This window comes from Panthera pardus, unplaced genomic scaffold, assembly GCF_024362965.1.
Source record: "Panthera pardus isolate Hobbes unplaced genomic scaffold, ASM2436296v1 HiC_scaffold_15, whole genome shotgun sequence".
Lineage (NCBI taxonomy): Eukaryota > Metazoa > Chordata > Mammalia > Carnivora > Felidae > Panthera > Panthera pardus.
This window is the reverse complement of record NW_026526710.1, coordinates 22,583,192-22,600,595: the sequence shown is the minus strand read 5'-3', so window position 1 is coordinate 22,600,595 and position 17,404 is coordinate 22,583,192. Positions and strand designations below refer to the sequence as shown.

General features: G+C 45.4%; 1 protein-coding gene across 4 annotated transcripts in view; it reads right to left on the bottom strand.

Annotated features, from left to right (window-relative positions):
• Positions 1–17,404, bottom strand: part of LOC109258624 (protein HIRA) — a 91,285-nt gene that overhangs the window by 49,881 nt on the left and 24,000 nt on the right. For 3 of the 4 annotated variants that reach the window (XM_019435574.2, XM_053902269.1, XM_019435576.2), the window contains 7 exons: positions 16,737–16,827; positions 15,318–15,412; positions 7,601–7,696; positions 6,271–6,431; positions 4,287–4,454; positions 2,476–2,589; positions 438–508 (listed from right to left, as the gene is read on the bottom strand). In XM_019435574.2, the coding sequence (XP_019291119.1) occupies positions 438–508; positions 2,476–2,589; positions 4,287–4,454; positions 6,271–6,431; positions 7,601–7,696; positions 15,318–15,412; positions 16,737–16,827 (796 nt within the window). Of the gene's footprint in view, positions 1–437; positions 509–2,475; positions 2,590–4,286; positions 4,455–6,270; positions 6,432–7,600; positions 7,697–14,994; positions 15,061–15,317; positions 15,413–16,736; positions 16,828–17,404 lie in introns of those variants that run through there. The other variant, XM_019435579.2, reaches the window with a different exon arrangement.

Genomic DNA, 17,404 nt, shown 5'->3' with positions numbered 1-17,404 from the left:
AGTATCTCTCACCATGTATTCCGTAAGAATTTCACTTTTATTTATTTTGAAACCATGTTTTAAAAAAACATGAAGGAATATACATCTAAATGAGGTCATTGAGAAGCAACAAATGTGTCTTCATACTTATGCTAATCTGGTTCATGCAATGACAGAGTGAAGTAAAACCAGGATCACAGCACTTTTTCCCCAAATGTCAGTTTGCCTGAGGAAGTATTTTCCAGGGGCAAATGCCAACAAAGCAGGAAGCACAGCAGCTGACACTCTCCCAATGTCAGGCCCAAGCTGCCCTTTCTTGAATCATCTGCTCTGGCTACCACACCTGGGGAGGGGGGTGGCCCTGGCTGCCTGACCCCAGTCACATCTGGAAGGCCTCATGTTCCTGTGTGTAGCTTCTCTTTTCCTAGCCTGTGCACTGTAATAAGAATCCATCTTACCAGGAAATATCCATGATGGATTTGTCGAATAGCTCATGGATGACAACCAAAGGCCGTTTCAGACACGTGAGCTGGAAGGAAAGAAGCAGCAAAGGTTAATGTAATGAACAAAAACTGTTTTTTGTGCACTCAGTTCTGTTAATACCAACAGTTCTAGAAGCTTGGTCTGAGTTTTTGTTGACATACAAGGCATATTCAACTCTATTCAAACAGCAACCAGCAAGATCCAAACCTGTGCAAACCAAAACCTGACATTTTAGTGTGGTCTCTGTCTGAAGGGCTCGCTGTAGTCTGGCTGGGGAGATGGCTTCATAAATGGACAATCTAGAAGGGAGAATGGGGTTCCAGAAAGGCCATGACCTGAGCAGAAGTTTACAAGCAAGGGATGGGATGCCAAGGCCTGGGCAGAAGACGAGGCAGCAAAAGTAGTGCCCAGGACAGGAAAACAGCCTCAGAGAAGCCAGCACATCTCCTCTTGGCCCAAGGAGTTCTGGTACATATGTATGCAAAGCTGGGTGTAACCGGTTACATACATCACACGGGCTCATTCTACAAAGTATGTGCAGATAGTTCAGAAACACCAAAAACAGTTTAAGTTGCCCTGAATCCAGATCTAAAGTTAACCACTATTAACACTTGGATGAGTTATTTTCTTTTGGTCTTTCTTGTGCAAATATTTTATTCTTTGGCACATAACTTTTTTATTTAATACATTATGTCATTAAACACCCTGTAAAAACCTGTCTTTGATGACTGCACAAGATTCACCACATGCACACTTATATCTAGTCACTCAAAGTTTGGGCTATGTGCTGTCTCCCTGTTCCCACAGCTCATATACTAGTGTCTGGCCACCCTGCTGACAAGGTCCTGGGGCCACAGTGCGGTGGGTGGGAGGGAACACCTTTTGCATGGCTCCCATCAAGTGCTGCTTCTATAGGGGAAGAGTTGCTGTGGCCACCCTAGTCCTGAGGAAAGGGAGTCTGAACTACTTGGAATCCACAAGAAGACTCTTGTCCTTACTCTAATTCCACTTCCAGAAAAAAATAGCACTGTCTCTCCTCCCAAAAATGTGCCTACAGACCACTCAGAAATCTGGAACCTTTATGAACATCTGACCTCAGCATTCTAAGAAAATGAATATATGATCAGTGATGTTTTGGGTAAAGCACCACAAATGAAACTCCAGGCCAGAAGGAGCCCAGGAAGAACACGCCTGGAACTACCTATGGTAGGGTTCAGGTTCTGAAATGTCACATGAATACGGGCCTAAAAAAAAAAAAATCAGTGTACACACAGCAATCAATTTCTCTGTGACAAAGAACTGTAATAAATGCTGCCAGAGGATAACCTTCAAGTCTACAACTATAAGTCCACTCTGCTTACAGGGAACTTGTAATTAGTTAGCAATAAACTAACGCTAAATTAGCTAAATGTTAATGCTAAATGCAACAACACACATGCATCTCAATATTATGCCAAGTGAAAGCAATGCAGGACATAAAAAGTAAACACTGCACAACTCATCAATGTGACAGACATTGTTGGAGTGGCTGCCTTGGCCAAGGGGTGTTGGGAAGTGGGTTCTTGACTGGGCAGGGATGAGGGGTTCTGGGGTGGTGGTTACACTGGTGTAAACATGTATGACAATGCATTGACCTGTATACTTCAGGTGAATACATTTGCTGTAGGTTATATAAGGATACAAAGTTTTTCTAAAAGGAAGCAAACATAGCATGCCAACTGAAGGTATTCCCTGAATCTGGACATAAGAGTTGCTCTGACTGGGGCTCAGGGTGGCCTCTCCTAGCTCGCCCCAAGCCTAGTCTTCAGCACTTCCTTCCTCCTGGGGTAATGAGAGGGCCTGACCCCAGATCTGGGGCGGAAACACACACTGAGCACCACTGAAAGTGGGGGGTAGGGGAGTCACTCCAAGCTTCTGGGCTCTGCCTCCTTCACCAGTTCCTTCTCCTTTGCCCTGCAGGAGCCACAAAAGGTCTTGGTGGGGGAGGTGGGGAGGGAAGGAGTGGGGGCTCACCCAGACAGAGAGAGAACGGTCCTTGCTGCCAACAGCACAGCAGCAATATGGGCAGCTGGGCTTTGCAGAACTCCCATTCTTCTGCTTCTTTTTGAAGATTTTTGGGTTGAATTTCTAAACCAAATAACAAATGTTAAAATAATTAATCAAGCATCAAGCACAAACCCTATGCCCAGTATCAGAAATATAGCACAATACCAGTCTATTGGTGGGAAACCCACACTGACATTCTCCCAGCCCCAGGCACTCAGCATACTTTATTTCATCTTCATAACTACCCACGAGGCATTTTGCTGAGGATGAAATGGAGTCTCAGAGAGGCCAGGAAACATGGGCTAAGTCACCCAATGAGTAAGTGGTGAGACAAGGATTTGAGGCTGGCTCTACCAACTCTCCATTTCTGGGCTTGCAGCCAGGTTGATGGCATGGGAGCTACTGAAGCTTGCTCTCTGAATTCCTCCTGGCCTGGGCAAGGCCAGTTCCAGGACGTGGCTTTAGGGATAAAGTCCTGACAGAGGTCAATGGGACTGTCAGATGTCTACTCCATTAATCCCTTCCCCTTCACTGTAGTTGTTGCTCGGAGTCAAAACTAGCAGATGCTGATCAGCCCCGCATGATCTCACTTGGCCAGGACAATGGCTAAGTCACACTAAAGTGCACTCTGGGGTTTATCCTCAGTGTAACCTGGGTGCTGCTTTTGGCAAGGCTGGAAGCACACAGAGAGCTCCCTGCCACATTCCTGAATTGAAAGGGTGGGAACTCTAGAGTCAGAGCTGGAATCCCCATGCCAGGACAAATGAGGAGGAAAGGTGGCTCCGGGGAGCCTGATGTCAGCTGGCCTGGCCCAGAGGGGTTCTAATCCCAGAGGCTAGGCAAGAATAGCCAGGTGCACAGAGACCAGAAACATAGAACCTGGAGGTGTGCATCCTGGGCTTGAGTCTTGGCTACCCTGGGTTGGCTGAGAGGCCTCAACACCATGATCTCACAAAACTACTCTTAAACAGTGCCTGTGAGGACCACTTGACAGAGTCATGTGGAAGCACCGTGCTAACCCAAAGCAGTGATTTTTCAAACATTTTAGTAACAAGGGCCTGGCTTTGAACAAAGTCCTACATGGGCTCTAATACAAAAAAAAAATTAAAGAAGTAATATTTTATTTGTATAAAAGTTATAAATATTTTAAACTACAATATATAGTATTTATCATGAATTTAAACAATGGTAAGGATGAGCCCATTTTAAGGAATACAAAAAAACTGAGATCAGAGTCCTGGATGATCCTTCACTTTTACCAACCTTTAGCCCACCAACTTATTTTCTTTGTTTTGGTTGCCCAGTGCTGAGAAAATCCTCGTTAATAGTAGCCCGCATCTGCTGGCTCCCATGTCGACTGGGCGGGGCAACTCCAGACTCAGGTGATCCACAGCACAGCCTCATAGCTATGACTGTCCAGTGCTGGGGTGCAGGAACATGTGCTCAACAGGCACACGGACTGCACCTGTGCTCCCGAGTCTGGCTCGTGGGGCACTTGTCAGGACCAGTATGCTTGAGCACCGTGACCTGACCCAAATGTGTAAAAAGGTGAGTGTGGAGCTACAGTGTTCCCAATCACAGATTGATTTTGGTGATACTCATTAAAACATGTGAATATATATTGTTTTGTAAAATCACTTCAAAAACTGTGAAACGTAAGTATTTAAAATGAAACAAGGATGTGGCATGTGCTGACTCTCAGAGCCCACCACCACAGTCCCACATTTGACCCAGCCTTGAGGCAAGGCACCTCCCAGGCTGAGGCTAAGCACACTCACAACAACAGTCACAGCTTTCCGGTGCCCGACAAAGTCCATGTTGGTCTTCCAGCCCTCCCGTTCAATGATCTGGGCAGTGGGGCCAGAGTTGTTCATGGCGTGGGCAGACACCAGGTAGTGCCCGTCAGGTGACCAGCTGAGCCGCAACACATGGGTTGTCCCTCCACACTGAAAGAAACATCTGCAATTGGAAGGAGCTCAAAGCCAATTGTGTGACCAACACTGTGGCCTCAAGAATAGAGGTGAATTCTGATTTATAAATGTATGATAGCAGAGCATGTACCCAAGTTTCTGGCTACATGAATAGCTGTAACTCCAGTCTCTCCAGATGATGTAACAAAAAAGGTGCTGTTAGATGAGACTGGGAGCTGCAGCATCCTACACTCCCCTATGGGAGCTGAACACCACACAGTGGCATAGGCCTCAGGGGATCTGCAGGACAGCCACCTCTTTTAACTCTCAATTCTGCGTGGGTCAAATCTATCTGGTCACCGACCTCTTTCTTCTGCCCAGCATGTTAACCCTACCACATGAGGTCTGCAGAACATTCACTTCCGTGGAAGAAGAGTCCTATGGACCCTCAGGAGCCAGTCTCTGTGAGGCAGCCAGTAACCATGAGCCACTATGTGCTCTCTTGAGCCTGCCTCCTCAACTGAAGCCTGGTGGTGTTACTAGCAAAGGGGAAGAGCTTCATAAAGTCCATATAAACTATAAAACACATAGCAGAAAGGCACGGTTTACCTGACCTGGTCTAGGGCTGAAACAAGACATCTTTCCACATTATTACTGCAAAGTAAGATGATATGGGCCATAAAACCAGCCCCCTAAAGCTCAAGGTTGGCTTAGGGCAGTTTTAAAGACTTAAGAGTCAAGATCTTGGCCTCAGAGCCCCAGAAGAGGGCAGGACAAGGTGGGGCCTGAATGCAGTGACACATCTGCCTCAACTTCCAGCTGGGTCACAGACCCAGGCAGGACAGGCTGACCCCTGAGGCTGAGGAGTCCTGTCTGCTCCCACTGGGACTCCAAACACCCCTGCCCACCTTCCATAACTGCCCACAGGAGCCTCGCTAGTGGGACCCCACTACTAGTCACTGGAACCCTGAGGAGGAGCCCCAGAAGGCATGAAGGCCCATGTCCCCTGTTCCAGACTATAGCCAAGAAGGGCAAGATTCAGTAGGGTGAATAACAGTGCTAATGTGGTGCTGTTGGTTTGGGGAAAACGGAATACATGATTTCTACCTTCCTTCTACAGCCAGCCCTGAACCGTGGGGGAACGTCTATTCCTCCTGCAAAACTTTGCTCACAGCCCTCACTCTGAGAAGCCTTCCCTGATGCGATCACTCCTCCTGGGCTATTTCTGCACATTCTGAACAACTCCACCACCATGCTCACAACTGATGTGAAAGTCTATCTTTCCCACGAGGCTCTAAGCTTCAAGGGAAAGACTCCATCTTAGTCCACTTTCATTTCATTTACCTAACACTGCCCTTCTCACAGTAGGCACTTAAGATCTGATTCCATATGAAATGAGAACCCAAATAAAGGAAGAGACAGTAAAATACTTTACAAGGCACTGCAGTTCAACCTCTAGACATTGTGCACACTGTACTCATAACGCTAGCCTAGAAAGATGTTGGATGGCCTGCAGAGTGCAAGTCAGTGAGCAAAGCCACAGCACAGTTAGGAAAAATAAAAGAGAGGGTCTCCTCCACCTGTGTGGCACAATGGTGAGGGAGCATTGCTAAGGGGTTTTCTTCAGCTTTTTCTCACTTCAAAGTTGGACATTTAATACCATCTGAGAAATGAAAGATTTTCATCATCTGACTCTTTGGGGCAGAGGGCCTGCCCCAGAGAACCCTGACCAGTCTGCTCAGGCCCTGGAACTCCGCATTCACCCATGAGGTCTGGACCCCAGCCAGTTCCTCCTCTGTGCACTGAGGCCAGGGGGGGCTGATGGACCAAGCTCCTTGGGCTGGATCCTTACCTCATCAAAAGGTTTGGTGATGCTGGTCTCCAACTGCCAGTCCAGCGTTCTCCACACCTTCAGGCTGCGGTCGTCAGCTTGAGAGGCAATGTATTTACCAACAGGGTCCCAGGTCAACCCCTTTACCAAGCCAGAATGGCCTCTCAGAGTAGCGAGAATTTCTGTGGAGAAAAAGAAGAGATTGGAAAGGTATTAGCTAGGGGAAAATGATGAGTCTGTCTAAACATGAGCTGCAATCCATGGGCTATGGAATGGTTAGCCAAGAGAAGGGATCTCAGGAGTCTACCTTCGTCAGCTCCCACCCCTGGGCACAAGCAGAAGAGCCCCCTAATCTGATCTCTATCAAGGCAAAGCAACTTGAAGGAAGGACTGCACCCAGGAGGCAGGCACGATGCATGAGCCCCCTAAAGGGCAGGCAAGGAGGGACACAGGCTTGGGCCAGAGGCAAATTCTGCCTCTTGGACTTGTCTGCAGTTGGTAGCTCTGCCAGTGGTTTCCCTTTCTGAACAGAAGGTCATGCCCACCTGGGCTCTGACATCAGCATTTCTGATGTGAACCTCCCTGGCAGCTCCCCCCATAAGGAGCTGGCCTGGCAGCTCAGGGGAAAGGGCACTGTGCTAAAAGTCCTTTGTAAGTCATCACTGAGACACAAGGTGTGTGGGATGGCACGTCCTAGGGATCTATAATCTAAATACTACTCCAGCACTCCATGACCAGGATGAAAATGGACCTACACATCTTGGCAGCTTATAAAGAGAGAAAATGACTTGGATCAAGGTCACGGGGGATGCTTCTTAGCCCATGAAGAAAACATATTCCAGATACTAGCAGAAAGAGGATATGTATCTTACCAGTTATAATCTGCAGTGATATGCCAGGTTATGCCATCTGTTGTGACTTTAAACACATTAATAAGAAAAATAATCTTTTGCAAAACTGGATTTGTTAGCCTGTATGTGCTCAAAGGCTTCAGAGAGTAGATGGCAACTGAGCGAAGGCTGGACCCCAGTGGCGGGAAGCCATACCCTCAAGGGCATATGTGTATGTGGGGGTGCCAGGTGCCCAAGTACATGCGATGCCATCCTATCAGCCTCATGATCTGCAGCACATCCATGCTAGCACTCATTTACAATTTTCTTTAACATAAACCTCTTTTAAAACCTTAAACAAATGTCAATGATGCAGAACAAAAGAACGGAGTCTCTGACAAGACAATGTGAATCCTCATCCACTATGAGACACTTGTTGCCACCAGCCTAAGGAGACCAAGAGCCCACGCTGCTCCAGATGAGCGGCCCATTTCTGCCACCACCCAGTCAGAGGCCCAGACCTGGGAACTTCACAGCGTTCCAGATGACGACAGTGTTATCCACGCTGCACGAGGCCAGCCAGGCATCATGGGGAGACCACGCTACATCCATTACATCTGGAAGACAGAGGGCTGGTAGTGAGTCTCTTACCTGGTGCACAGACTTGACTAGGGGGGCACTCAGCAACGCCTGTCTGCCAAGTGGGCCAGTACCCCTAGCATTCCATGTCTGAGGAAACTTGAGATCATAACTAGACTATTTCTTAAAAACCAATCTGCAAAACTTCCCCACTAATGTTTTTGAATTGGTCATGACATTTGAAGCATCCAAGTGACCTCAATCACCCCTTTGACAGATGAGGCAACTGAGGATCATAGCTGAGAGGTTGGGGCTACGTAGAAGAACCCTGGCTCTGACACCTGCTGGGTCTGTGGCCTCAGGCTCACTAAGCTTGCTTCTCTGATCCCAATTGGGCCTGAGAGCCCTTTGAGCACTACAGGTACAGCACCTGGCAGAATGTCTGGCACACAGCACTCAATAGGTACCAAATGAGTGGGACCATCTTCAGGCCCTTTGCACGAACCAGACCTCATCTCCAAGATCCTGCCAGAGCATCCCTCCCCTACAGAGCCCCCAAACACAATTATTCATATTCACTTCTTTTGTAACTCAGTTTTCTCATGTGTAAAATGCAGATTAAAAAAAAAAAAACAAAAAACAAAGCTCAGAGGGTTATTACAAGGATTAAATGTGAAAAAGTGCTGTAGCACGGTGCCAGGCACACACCAAGGCATTGATATAGATCAGCTGTGACAGTGACAATGACCAGGCCCATCTCACCATCCAGGTGTGACTTTTTTCTAACCTCTGTGCCTGGTGCAGTGCTAGGTATGAGAATGGCTGGTGAGAGATGAAGAAACAGAAACACGGCATCAAGTTAACAGCTTTCTAGTCCTCTCCTCACAGGACTTTTTAAAATGTGTACGCAAAATATTCAAAAGTTCTATTTTGTTTTTTTCTATTTTTAAAAAAAATCTTCAGGGACAGCTTAATGCATTTTTTCCCACATGGTATTGCACTTGGGTATTTCACACAGCATACACACTAGTGTGCTGCACTTAGTATTCCTTTTAATTAAAAAAAATGTTTATTTTGAGAGAGGAAGAGAGAGTGTGCATGAGAGAGGGGGAGGGGAGGGGGAGGGGAGGGGGAGGGAAGGAGGGAGGGAGGGAGGGAGGGAGGGAGGGAGAGGGAGAGAGAATCCCAACCAAGCTCCACGCTGTCACAGCAGAGCCTGATGAGGGGCTCAATCTCCTGAACTGTGAGATCATGACCTGAGCCGAAATCAAGAGTCAGATGTTTAACTGACTGAGCCACCCAGCCACCCCACGCATTTAGTATTCTAATAGCCTATGTGATCCTGAGGGCTTCTCCTGTTTTGCTCTGCATTCTTTGTCTTTTTTTTATTTATTAAAAAAAAATTTTTTTTTAACGTTTATTTATTTTTGAGACAGAGAGAGACAGAGCATGAACAGGGGAGGGTCAGAGAGAGAGAGGGAGACACAGAATCTGAAACAGGCTCCAGGCTCTGAGCTGTCAGCACAGAGCCCGACGCGGGGCTTGAACTCACGGACCGTGAGATCGTGACCTGAGATGAAGTCAGACGCTTAACCGACTGAGCCACCCAGGCGCCCCTGCATCCTGTCTTTGAGAGCATTCACTACCATAAATAGACCTAATTTAACAATGAACTATAACTGGCTTCCAGGTTTTCATGCTAATGAACACACAGCCATATGCCACTCTCTACACTCTGGTTTATTTCTTGTGACTGATGTGGCAAAGTGGGACTCTGGGTAGAAGGCCTAAAGGTTTTCCTAAGTCTAGACTCTCTTAACCCTGTAGACTGCATTCCAGAGACCTCTAGAACTTTACACTTTTATAAGCAGGATGTCCATTTCAAATTCTCTTATTAGCTTGAGGGTTATGATTTTTCCCTTCTAACTTATGAAGTACATTTTTATATTTTAACTTCACTTTGATTAGTAATGAAAGTGAAGATTTTTCACATGTTTGTCTAACAAAGTTGTCTTCTTAGACTATTTTCTTCCTTTCTTGTCTGTTGGGAGGTTTTTTGTGCAGCAGGTCTGACAAGCACAAATGTAGTGCCTATAAAAATGAGGAATAAGAACCTCCTCTAGGAGCTTCCAGGCCAGGAGGGGCAAATGTGTAAACATCAGAATTTCACTGCGGTACCTAAGTCTTAGAGCAGAGAAGTAGTCAGCTGAGAATTCCAGAAAGGAGATTTCATTTTCTTAGCAATTTTCATAGACTATTGATAATACAGGCATTAGCTGCAAATTCTATCAGTTTTAACTTCCTAACACCGCAGGCGATTTATGACATAAAGTCTGTTATTCTCCTTAGTGATGTCTTTTATTGCCTGTTAACCTTCAAAAATATTCTCTCTGCTAGAGGTTTGATAAATATTCAATTCTTCTGCAACAATTCAATTGTTTTCTTCTGCTTTAATTATTTAGAATGTTTCTCTCTTTAATATCTGGAATTTATTTCAGTGCATGCTGTACTTAGTGAAGCTCTATATTACTCTCCCCTCATCCACAAACTGTATAATGGTTATTCTATCACTTGTGATAGAATCTCCATAATTGATAACTGATGCCTCCTTCACAATACATCAAGTTGTTAGGTACATGTACCTGATTTCAATGTTGGTTAAGTTTTGGTCCCAAACCCATGACATTTTAAATCACTGAAGCTTTGAATGTTTTCTTCCACAACCTTCCTTATAATTCCGAATGCCCTTCGGAGTCACTGCTAAGTTATGCTGTAAATCCACATAAGTGACATAATTTTCTCCCTAAACCCCTGTTTTGGAGTTTCAGTCTTCAGACTATACCACTCCCTCTCCTTCCCATTGCACATCTACATATATCTGACACCCTCCTGCACTTAAAGAGTTAAATTTCTGGTCACATGTCACTCCAGAAACTCTCATCATCATCCTTGCTGATTCTAGGAGGATAATCTTTTGTTTTGTTTTGACACAAGGCTCTTGGATCCTTAAACTTCACAGCCTCCTCCAGTGACCTTGGCTTCTACTACCTCAGGCACTCATTCCCAGTCATGCCCAGAGACCCTCCCTGACAGATCACTGCAACTCTTCCCTGGTCTCATTCCAACCCTCCCACACTCCTACCATCAACCCAGTGCTTCCAGCTCCCTCTCAACTCCAACAGGGCTTGCAGGTGCTATGGGCCTTCTGCTGTCTCCCTATTCGGATTAGAGTCCACCATAACCCTCTGCTCTTCTCCCGTGTTTTCACATGTGCCTGACAAAACCCAGCCTGGTTCAATCTAGCTATTTCCTCCCCTCCCCATCCCAGTCTTTCTTGAGCATCCTCCAATGAGTCTTCCACCCAACAACACCAAAACGAACAGCAGTAGCCAAGGCCATGGGCAGCCTCCATGCCATCAAGTCCAATGGTCAATATCCTCACCCTTACCTGACCCCCAGGCAACATGTGATGCACTGCTTAATCACTTTTCCTTCAAATGCTCTCTCCGCTGTCTTAAACTGGCCTCCTCTCCGACTCAGCCTGTTTCACTTGTTCCTCATCACCCCAAAGCCCAACCTCTACCCTTGGCCTCCAGTCCCACCTATGCTTCTCCCCTGTACTCAACTTTCACATATCAAAATGCCTATGCAGCAGGACACTTACACCCCTGCTAGACAATGCAAACCAAACATGCCCCAAAGCATTTCTAAACATTTCCCCCAGCAAACATTTCTGTCCCACCTACACACTTTCCATCAGGTGATGGCATATGCATCCTTACCACCCTCCAGGCCACAGTCAAGGAAGCCGTCCTGATTCCTTTGCTTATCTCACATACCCTACATCCCATCCACCAGGAACTCTGCCTCTGACTACCGCTCCTTGTGACTTCCACTGCTACCCAGGTCCACTGTCTCTCACCAAGATTATGTGAGCAGCCTCATCAGTGGTCTCTCTAGTGCCGTCCATAGTCCATGCAGCTGCCACAGGCCTTGCTTCTCTGCTCAAAGCCCTACTGAGCCTTCCCATCTCACTCAGAGAAGAGCCCCTCCTAATGGCCTAGAAGGCCTGTCCCTGCTTCCCTCCCCTGTTCACTCCTTGTGTCCTAGTTCTCTGAATACACCAAGCACACATCCACACTCCAAGGCTGTTGCCCTGGCTATTCCTTTAGCTTGGTAAGTTCTTTGGATGTGCACACAGTTGTCCCTTAACCTCTACCTGGTCTTCCCTTGCATGTCACCTTCTCAGTGAGGCCTCCTCGAGAACCTCGTCTTATTTTGTTCCCCAGCACTTAACTTCTAGTTTCTCACATGACTAGTTTATTGTCTGTCTCTTTTAAAAGAACGTAAACTCTCTGAGGTTTGAACAGTACTCAGAACATACTGGGTGCTCAATAAATATTTGTTAAAAGAATTTAGGAAAAAATTGTGTCTTTATTTTATTCAGTTTTTCCATTTATCAAGTGGTCATTTTATCTCTCTCAAAAAAGGTTTGTAGTTTAAGTCTTACAGACCTCATATATTTCTTGGTAAGATTATTCCTGGGTATTTACAACTTTTGTTCCTGCTGTATAAGAGTTCTCTTTTTATGATAAGATATTCTAATTTGCTATTACTAATGAAAGATGAATAATTAAAAATTTTCTTGGGGAGCCTGGATGGCTCAGTTGGTTAATGTCTGTCTTCGGCTCAGGTCATGATCTCAGGGTTTGTGAGTTCGAGTCCCGTGTCGGGCTCTGTGCTGACAGCTCAGAGCCTGGAGCCTGCTTCGGATTCTGTGTCTCCCTCTTTCTCTGACCCTCCCCTGCTCGTGCTCTGTCTCTCAAAAATAAATAAGCATTAAAAAAAAATTTAAAAAAATTTTTTCTTATAGAAGACCAATCCAATGACTCGTTTTTATTAGTCCTAAGTACTTTTCAATTTTTTTTAAGTTCTAACAACTGTGAGTTATAATATTTGCCATTGATTTGAAAAAGACATAGGACACTTTCAGGTTAAGGAAATAACTTCCTATGGCCATTTTAAAAACATTTTTTAGAAATTGATGCTGAATTATCTGATATTCCTTTCAGAATACCTCCTAAGATGACTGTCTTTTTAAAAGTAGGCTCTATGCTCAATGTGAGGCTTGAACTCATAACCTTGAGATTAAGAGTCGCATGCTCTACTGACTGAGCCAGCCAGGTTCCCCAACTATCTTTTCTTATTTAACCTCCTAGTATGTTGTTAAGAGTAATAGATTACCTTTACACAAAATTCTTCCAAAGTTACCAAATTCACCTGCATTATGTTTCTTATTTTTCTATCTTTTTTCATATTCATCTATGCTGTGTGTGTGTGTGTGTGTGTGTGTGTGTGTGTGTGTGTTCTTTTAAGTTTTGGAAACCCAGAGTTATAGCTTCCTTTGAAGAATAAATATTTCTACATTTTGGAATAATTTTTCTTAAAAGCTTGAAACAATGCATCAACAAGTCAACAAATAATTTAGTATTAGGAGTCATTTCTGATGACTCCAACTTCTTCATTGGTTAACTACTTTAAGAAGTTTTCCTTAACCTTATGGTATCAATTCTGAAAACTTGCATTTTCTAGATTATATTTTTTTGGAATTTTATTTTATTTTTTTAGTTCAAAAAACATTATGCTATACTCTGATGATTTTTTTCCCTCTAGGTTAAATGTTTTTCTAGACCCTTTACTTCTAATTTCATCTAGGTCTTTTCTCCCTATCCCCCTATTAAGTATGCCAAGTGTATGTTTTTCACGCTTTGCTTTTTTTAAAAAAAAAACATTTTTTTTTTTAATGTTTATTTATTTTTGAGACAGAGAGAGACAGAGCATGAACGGGGGAGGGGCAGAGAGAGAGGGAGACACAGAATCTGAAACAGGCTCCAGGCTCTGAGCTGTCAGCACAGAGCCTGACGCGGGGCTCGAACTCACGGACCGCAAGATCGTGACCTGAGCTGAAGTCAGCCGCTTAACCGACTGAGCCACCCAGGCGCCCCTTTCACGCTTTGCTTTTAAAACCCAGTGTTTTCTATTTATTTCTGCTTTCCCACTGATTTTTCTTCTTCCAACAGTTCTGCCCACCGCTGCTATCAGGACCACTGAATAAGCAGTGGGTAACCCTGCTGAAAGTGGGCAACCCTACTTGCCTGGTAAAGAAGAGCCCTGGAGAGAAGTCGAGGTTATGGCTCAGCTCAAGTCTCAGGTTAGGAAACCCATCAAAGGTCTCATTGAGGCCTTACCCCACACTTGAACACCTGCATGGACACTTTCTCCAAGTTCCAGAGGAGCCCAACTAGATAGACCTTGCTGTGAGCAACTGTGAATAAGTGCGGTTAAGTTACACATTTTTATGGCTATCAACAATTACACAATGCTACTCTGTCAGTTTTCAAAAATGCAGAATTAATCTATGGTCACCTAGAGGCAAGTCTGTTCACCTTTAACATGTCTGTAGAGTATTTGCAGAGCATATCCTGTCAGCAGATTATAGGTGATGCCTTCCAAACCTCTCACTCTTGTCCCATCTTCTCCCAGGGCTCCAGGCTCAATTCCAATGGGTCTTGTGACATTCTTCCCGATCCCCGCTCCCCAAACTCAGCATATGCCACACTGAACTGGTGTCCATCCCTGTAAGCCCACTATCATTATGGCCTGAGAGAGGACACCACTGGTAATGTAGGCACCAGCTAGGAATCTCCTTCGTCCCTCACTTGCTTTGTCCTAAGAATTTCCCAAGTCATTCTCCCTCTCTATCCCAATTATCCCAGGCCTGGTTCAGGCCCTTGCAGTTTTCATCTGAACCACTAAAACAGGCTCTTCTCTAACCTGTCAGAATGATCCCCCTCTTATACCTCAAAGCTTTTAATGTCTCCTGTCTCTTCCACGATAAAGGCCACCTTCATTAACGGGGAGCAAGAACCATCTGTGTCCTGGTCCTTGATACTCAGCCAGCCCCACTCTGTGCTGCTCCCTTGCCTTGTATGTAAAGATCTAGCAGTGGTGAAATGCTGCCAACCCACCATGCACGTCAGGCCTTTCTGGCTTCTGCTGTCACCCTGACTAGGAAAACACTTCAGGCCATTCTTGGGCAAGACCACAGGCTTCTATTTTGAGGTATAGTCCCTCTAGTATCCCTGGCATCTGAGTGTACAGCACATGGCTTATGACAGCTATTGATTGCCCTTCTTCCTCTTCAGTCCAAATCTGTCCCTTTCCATTCCAAATCTATTAAACATTTTGCGAAATTACTCAAGGTCAAGTGAAAAACTTTTCCTTGAGCCCCTTTTTATGTGTGCTCGTTTCTGTGGAATAAATAAAGTGTGCTTACAGACTTAGTGATCCACTGATGAAGGTAGTGATTCAGTTCACCAGGAAAAACAGCAGAACGTGGGGATTCTACATTGAAGATATAAACATATACCCCATGAGGGCAGGAGTGGGGGCGCTGAATGCAGCTGGAGGCAGGCAGTGGGGATGGTAACTGCACAGACCTTGAGGGACAGGCTGGGTGTGACCGATGGTGATGGGGAGGGATGGCCCAGACGCAAGGCTGCTTTAAGAACCAAAACAGTCCACGGGGGCTGTGGAGGTGCTGCTGCTGATTTCAGACAGCTGCCAGGGCCACCCACCCCAACAGGCAGCCCCACTCACCGCCTGAGTGACTCCGGAGGATAGAGACACATCGCCATTGCTCCACGTTGGCAAGCTTACCACTGGAGCCGAACACAGTGCTGGGGCCGATGTACCTGTGTGAAAGAGGAGTCAGGAAGGCACTCCAGGCATGCTCTAGGCACTGCACAGAGATGCTCACTGCAGCACAGCTTATCATGGCAGACAGAACAAAGCAAAACCAGACAATGGCTGGAAAGCATTGAATTGGTGAACAACGGAGGCTGATTAGGTAAGTTATGTTCCATGCACTTTATCAAATACCAAATAGCCATCACAAATCTTGTGGTAAAAGACTATCCACTGCATGGTGAAATGTTCACCATATATAATTAAGTGAAAGAAGCAGGCCACAGGACATCTTATACAGCTAGACAGCAGTATGTAAAGAAAAAGAATACATGTAACATGGGTATCATCTATGCGTGGAAAATGGTTAAGACACACAAAAAATACCAAAATATTAACTTTGGCTTTCTTCGGGTGGTGGGATGGTGATTTCTTTTATATATTTTTTTCAGATTTCCAAATTATATACTAAATATGTTATTTATGTTGACTAAAGCAGCAAAACCAACAGTCTTTTTAAAGCCCTCTTGGAAAGCACTCATAGCTCCTGCCATGTGAGCAGTTGGGTGGGTCCCCATGAAGGTGGTGTTAACACCACTGATGCACAGAGCCTCTGTTAACATCCTTTGCTCCCACAGAACTCTTATAGACCCACAGAAAAACTTCACCGAGTGGACCAAAGGAGACAGCATGTCTTTGCTCTCATGGCCATGTCCATGGGGCCACTTTGGCTAGGCAGTGGGCTAGGGTCTGGTTCCCTAGTCTGACTAGCCCCCAGAGTTACCTGGGGAGCTGGTTATGAAACAGAGTCCCAGGACCCACCCTGAGAGACTCAGTCTAGGTTTAAAGAAAATGTTTTCTAGGTGATGGTTAGTTCATTGTGGGTACAGAGCAGGACTTTGAAGGGGTACTCCTTACTATCCCAGGGTGAGGCTGACAGAGAATGAGGTGAATGGCAAAGAGGGTGGGCTCTGGGTCCCCTCCCCCAAATTCCATCAGAGCACCTTGATGTTTACCTATGTTGTATGTTGGAAAATTTCATTTGGAAAACAAAACAAACAAAACCACCAACATCAGCAATGGACAGAATGAGCTTTTCAGGTAGATACTCTGCAGTCCTGTAAGGGGGTGATTGAGCAGGTCTCCAGGCAGGTAGGTGGCCTCCTGACACCCTGGTCAGGCCCCAGCTACTCCTGGCCTACGTGTCTTCCTGCTACTCAGGAAGTTGGAGCTCTATGGACTTCAGTGCCAGAGTGGGAAAAGGTGACTGTGATTAAGACCAGCCAAGAAGCTTCTAAAAATAAAATGTGAAGAAAGGAAAATGATGCTTACGTAGCCCGTTTCCACACCATAATCAGTTTGTCATCTCCCCCAGAAGCTAAATACATCCCACTGTTTGACCACCGCACACAGTTCACACATGCTGGGAAGAAAAAAAAATAGGGTGATGAAAATCCAATAGTCACGCCCATTTGCTTTATGCAGAGTCTGGCAAGATGCAAAGAGTTTATAAAACCTACTCTGTCTCAACTATTCAAGGCATCCACTGTGGGTAAGCCTCAGAAGAACAATCCAGTTCAAATACTATTCTACTTGTGTTGTAATAACAAATGACCAGGACAGAGTTTGGAGGGCAACACTCTGCACAACCTGAGAAGTGTTAGTGCTGGATCAAATAGTCAATAGGAGAAGGTAATTTTCCATGAAAATTGATAACTAAATCTCATTATTTCAAAAGGGCTGTCTCATGATGAGATATGTTTCTTAGCAGGGAGAATTCTTAAAATGAGGGCAAGTACTAAAAAGGCTGAGATGCCCTTCCCAAAACTTTCAGAGGAGCAGCCTGTTAGAGCATAAATCTCTGACTTCATCCCATCTGTAGCCCTTTTAAATTTGGATTTTCCAAACTTGTCAGCACTGCAGGTTGACTGGTTCTGCACTTATAAATTAAGACCAGCAGAAATGCCTCCTTGGCTCCTGATGGGTCAGAGCAACTCACA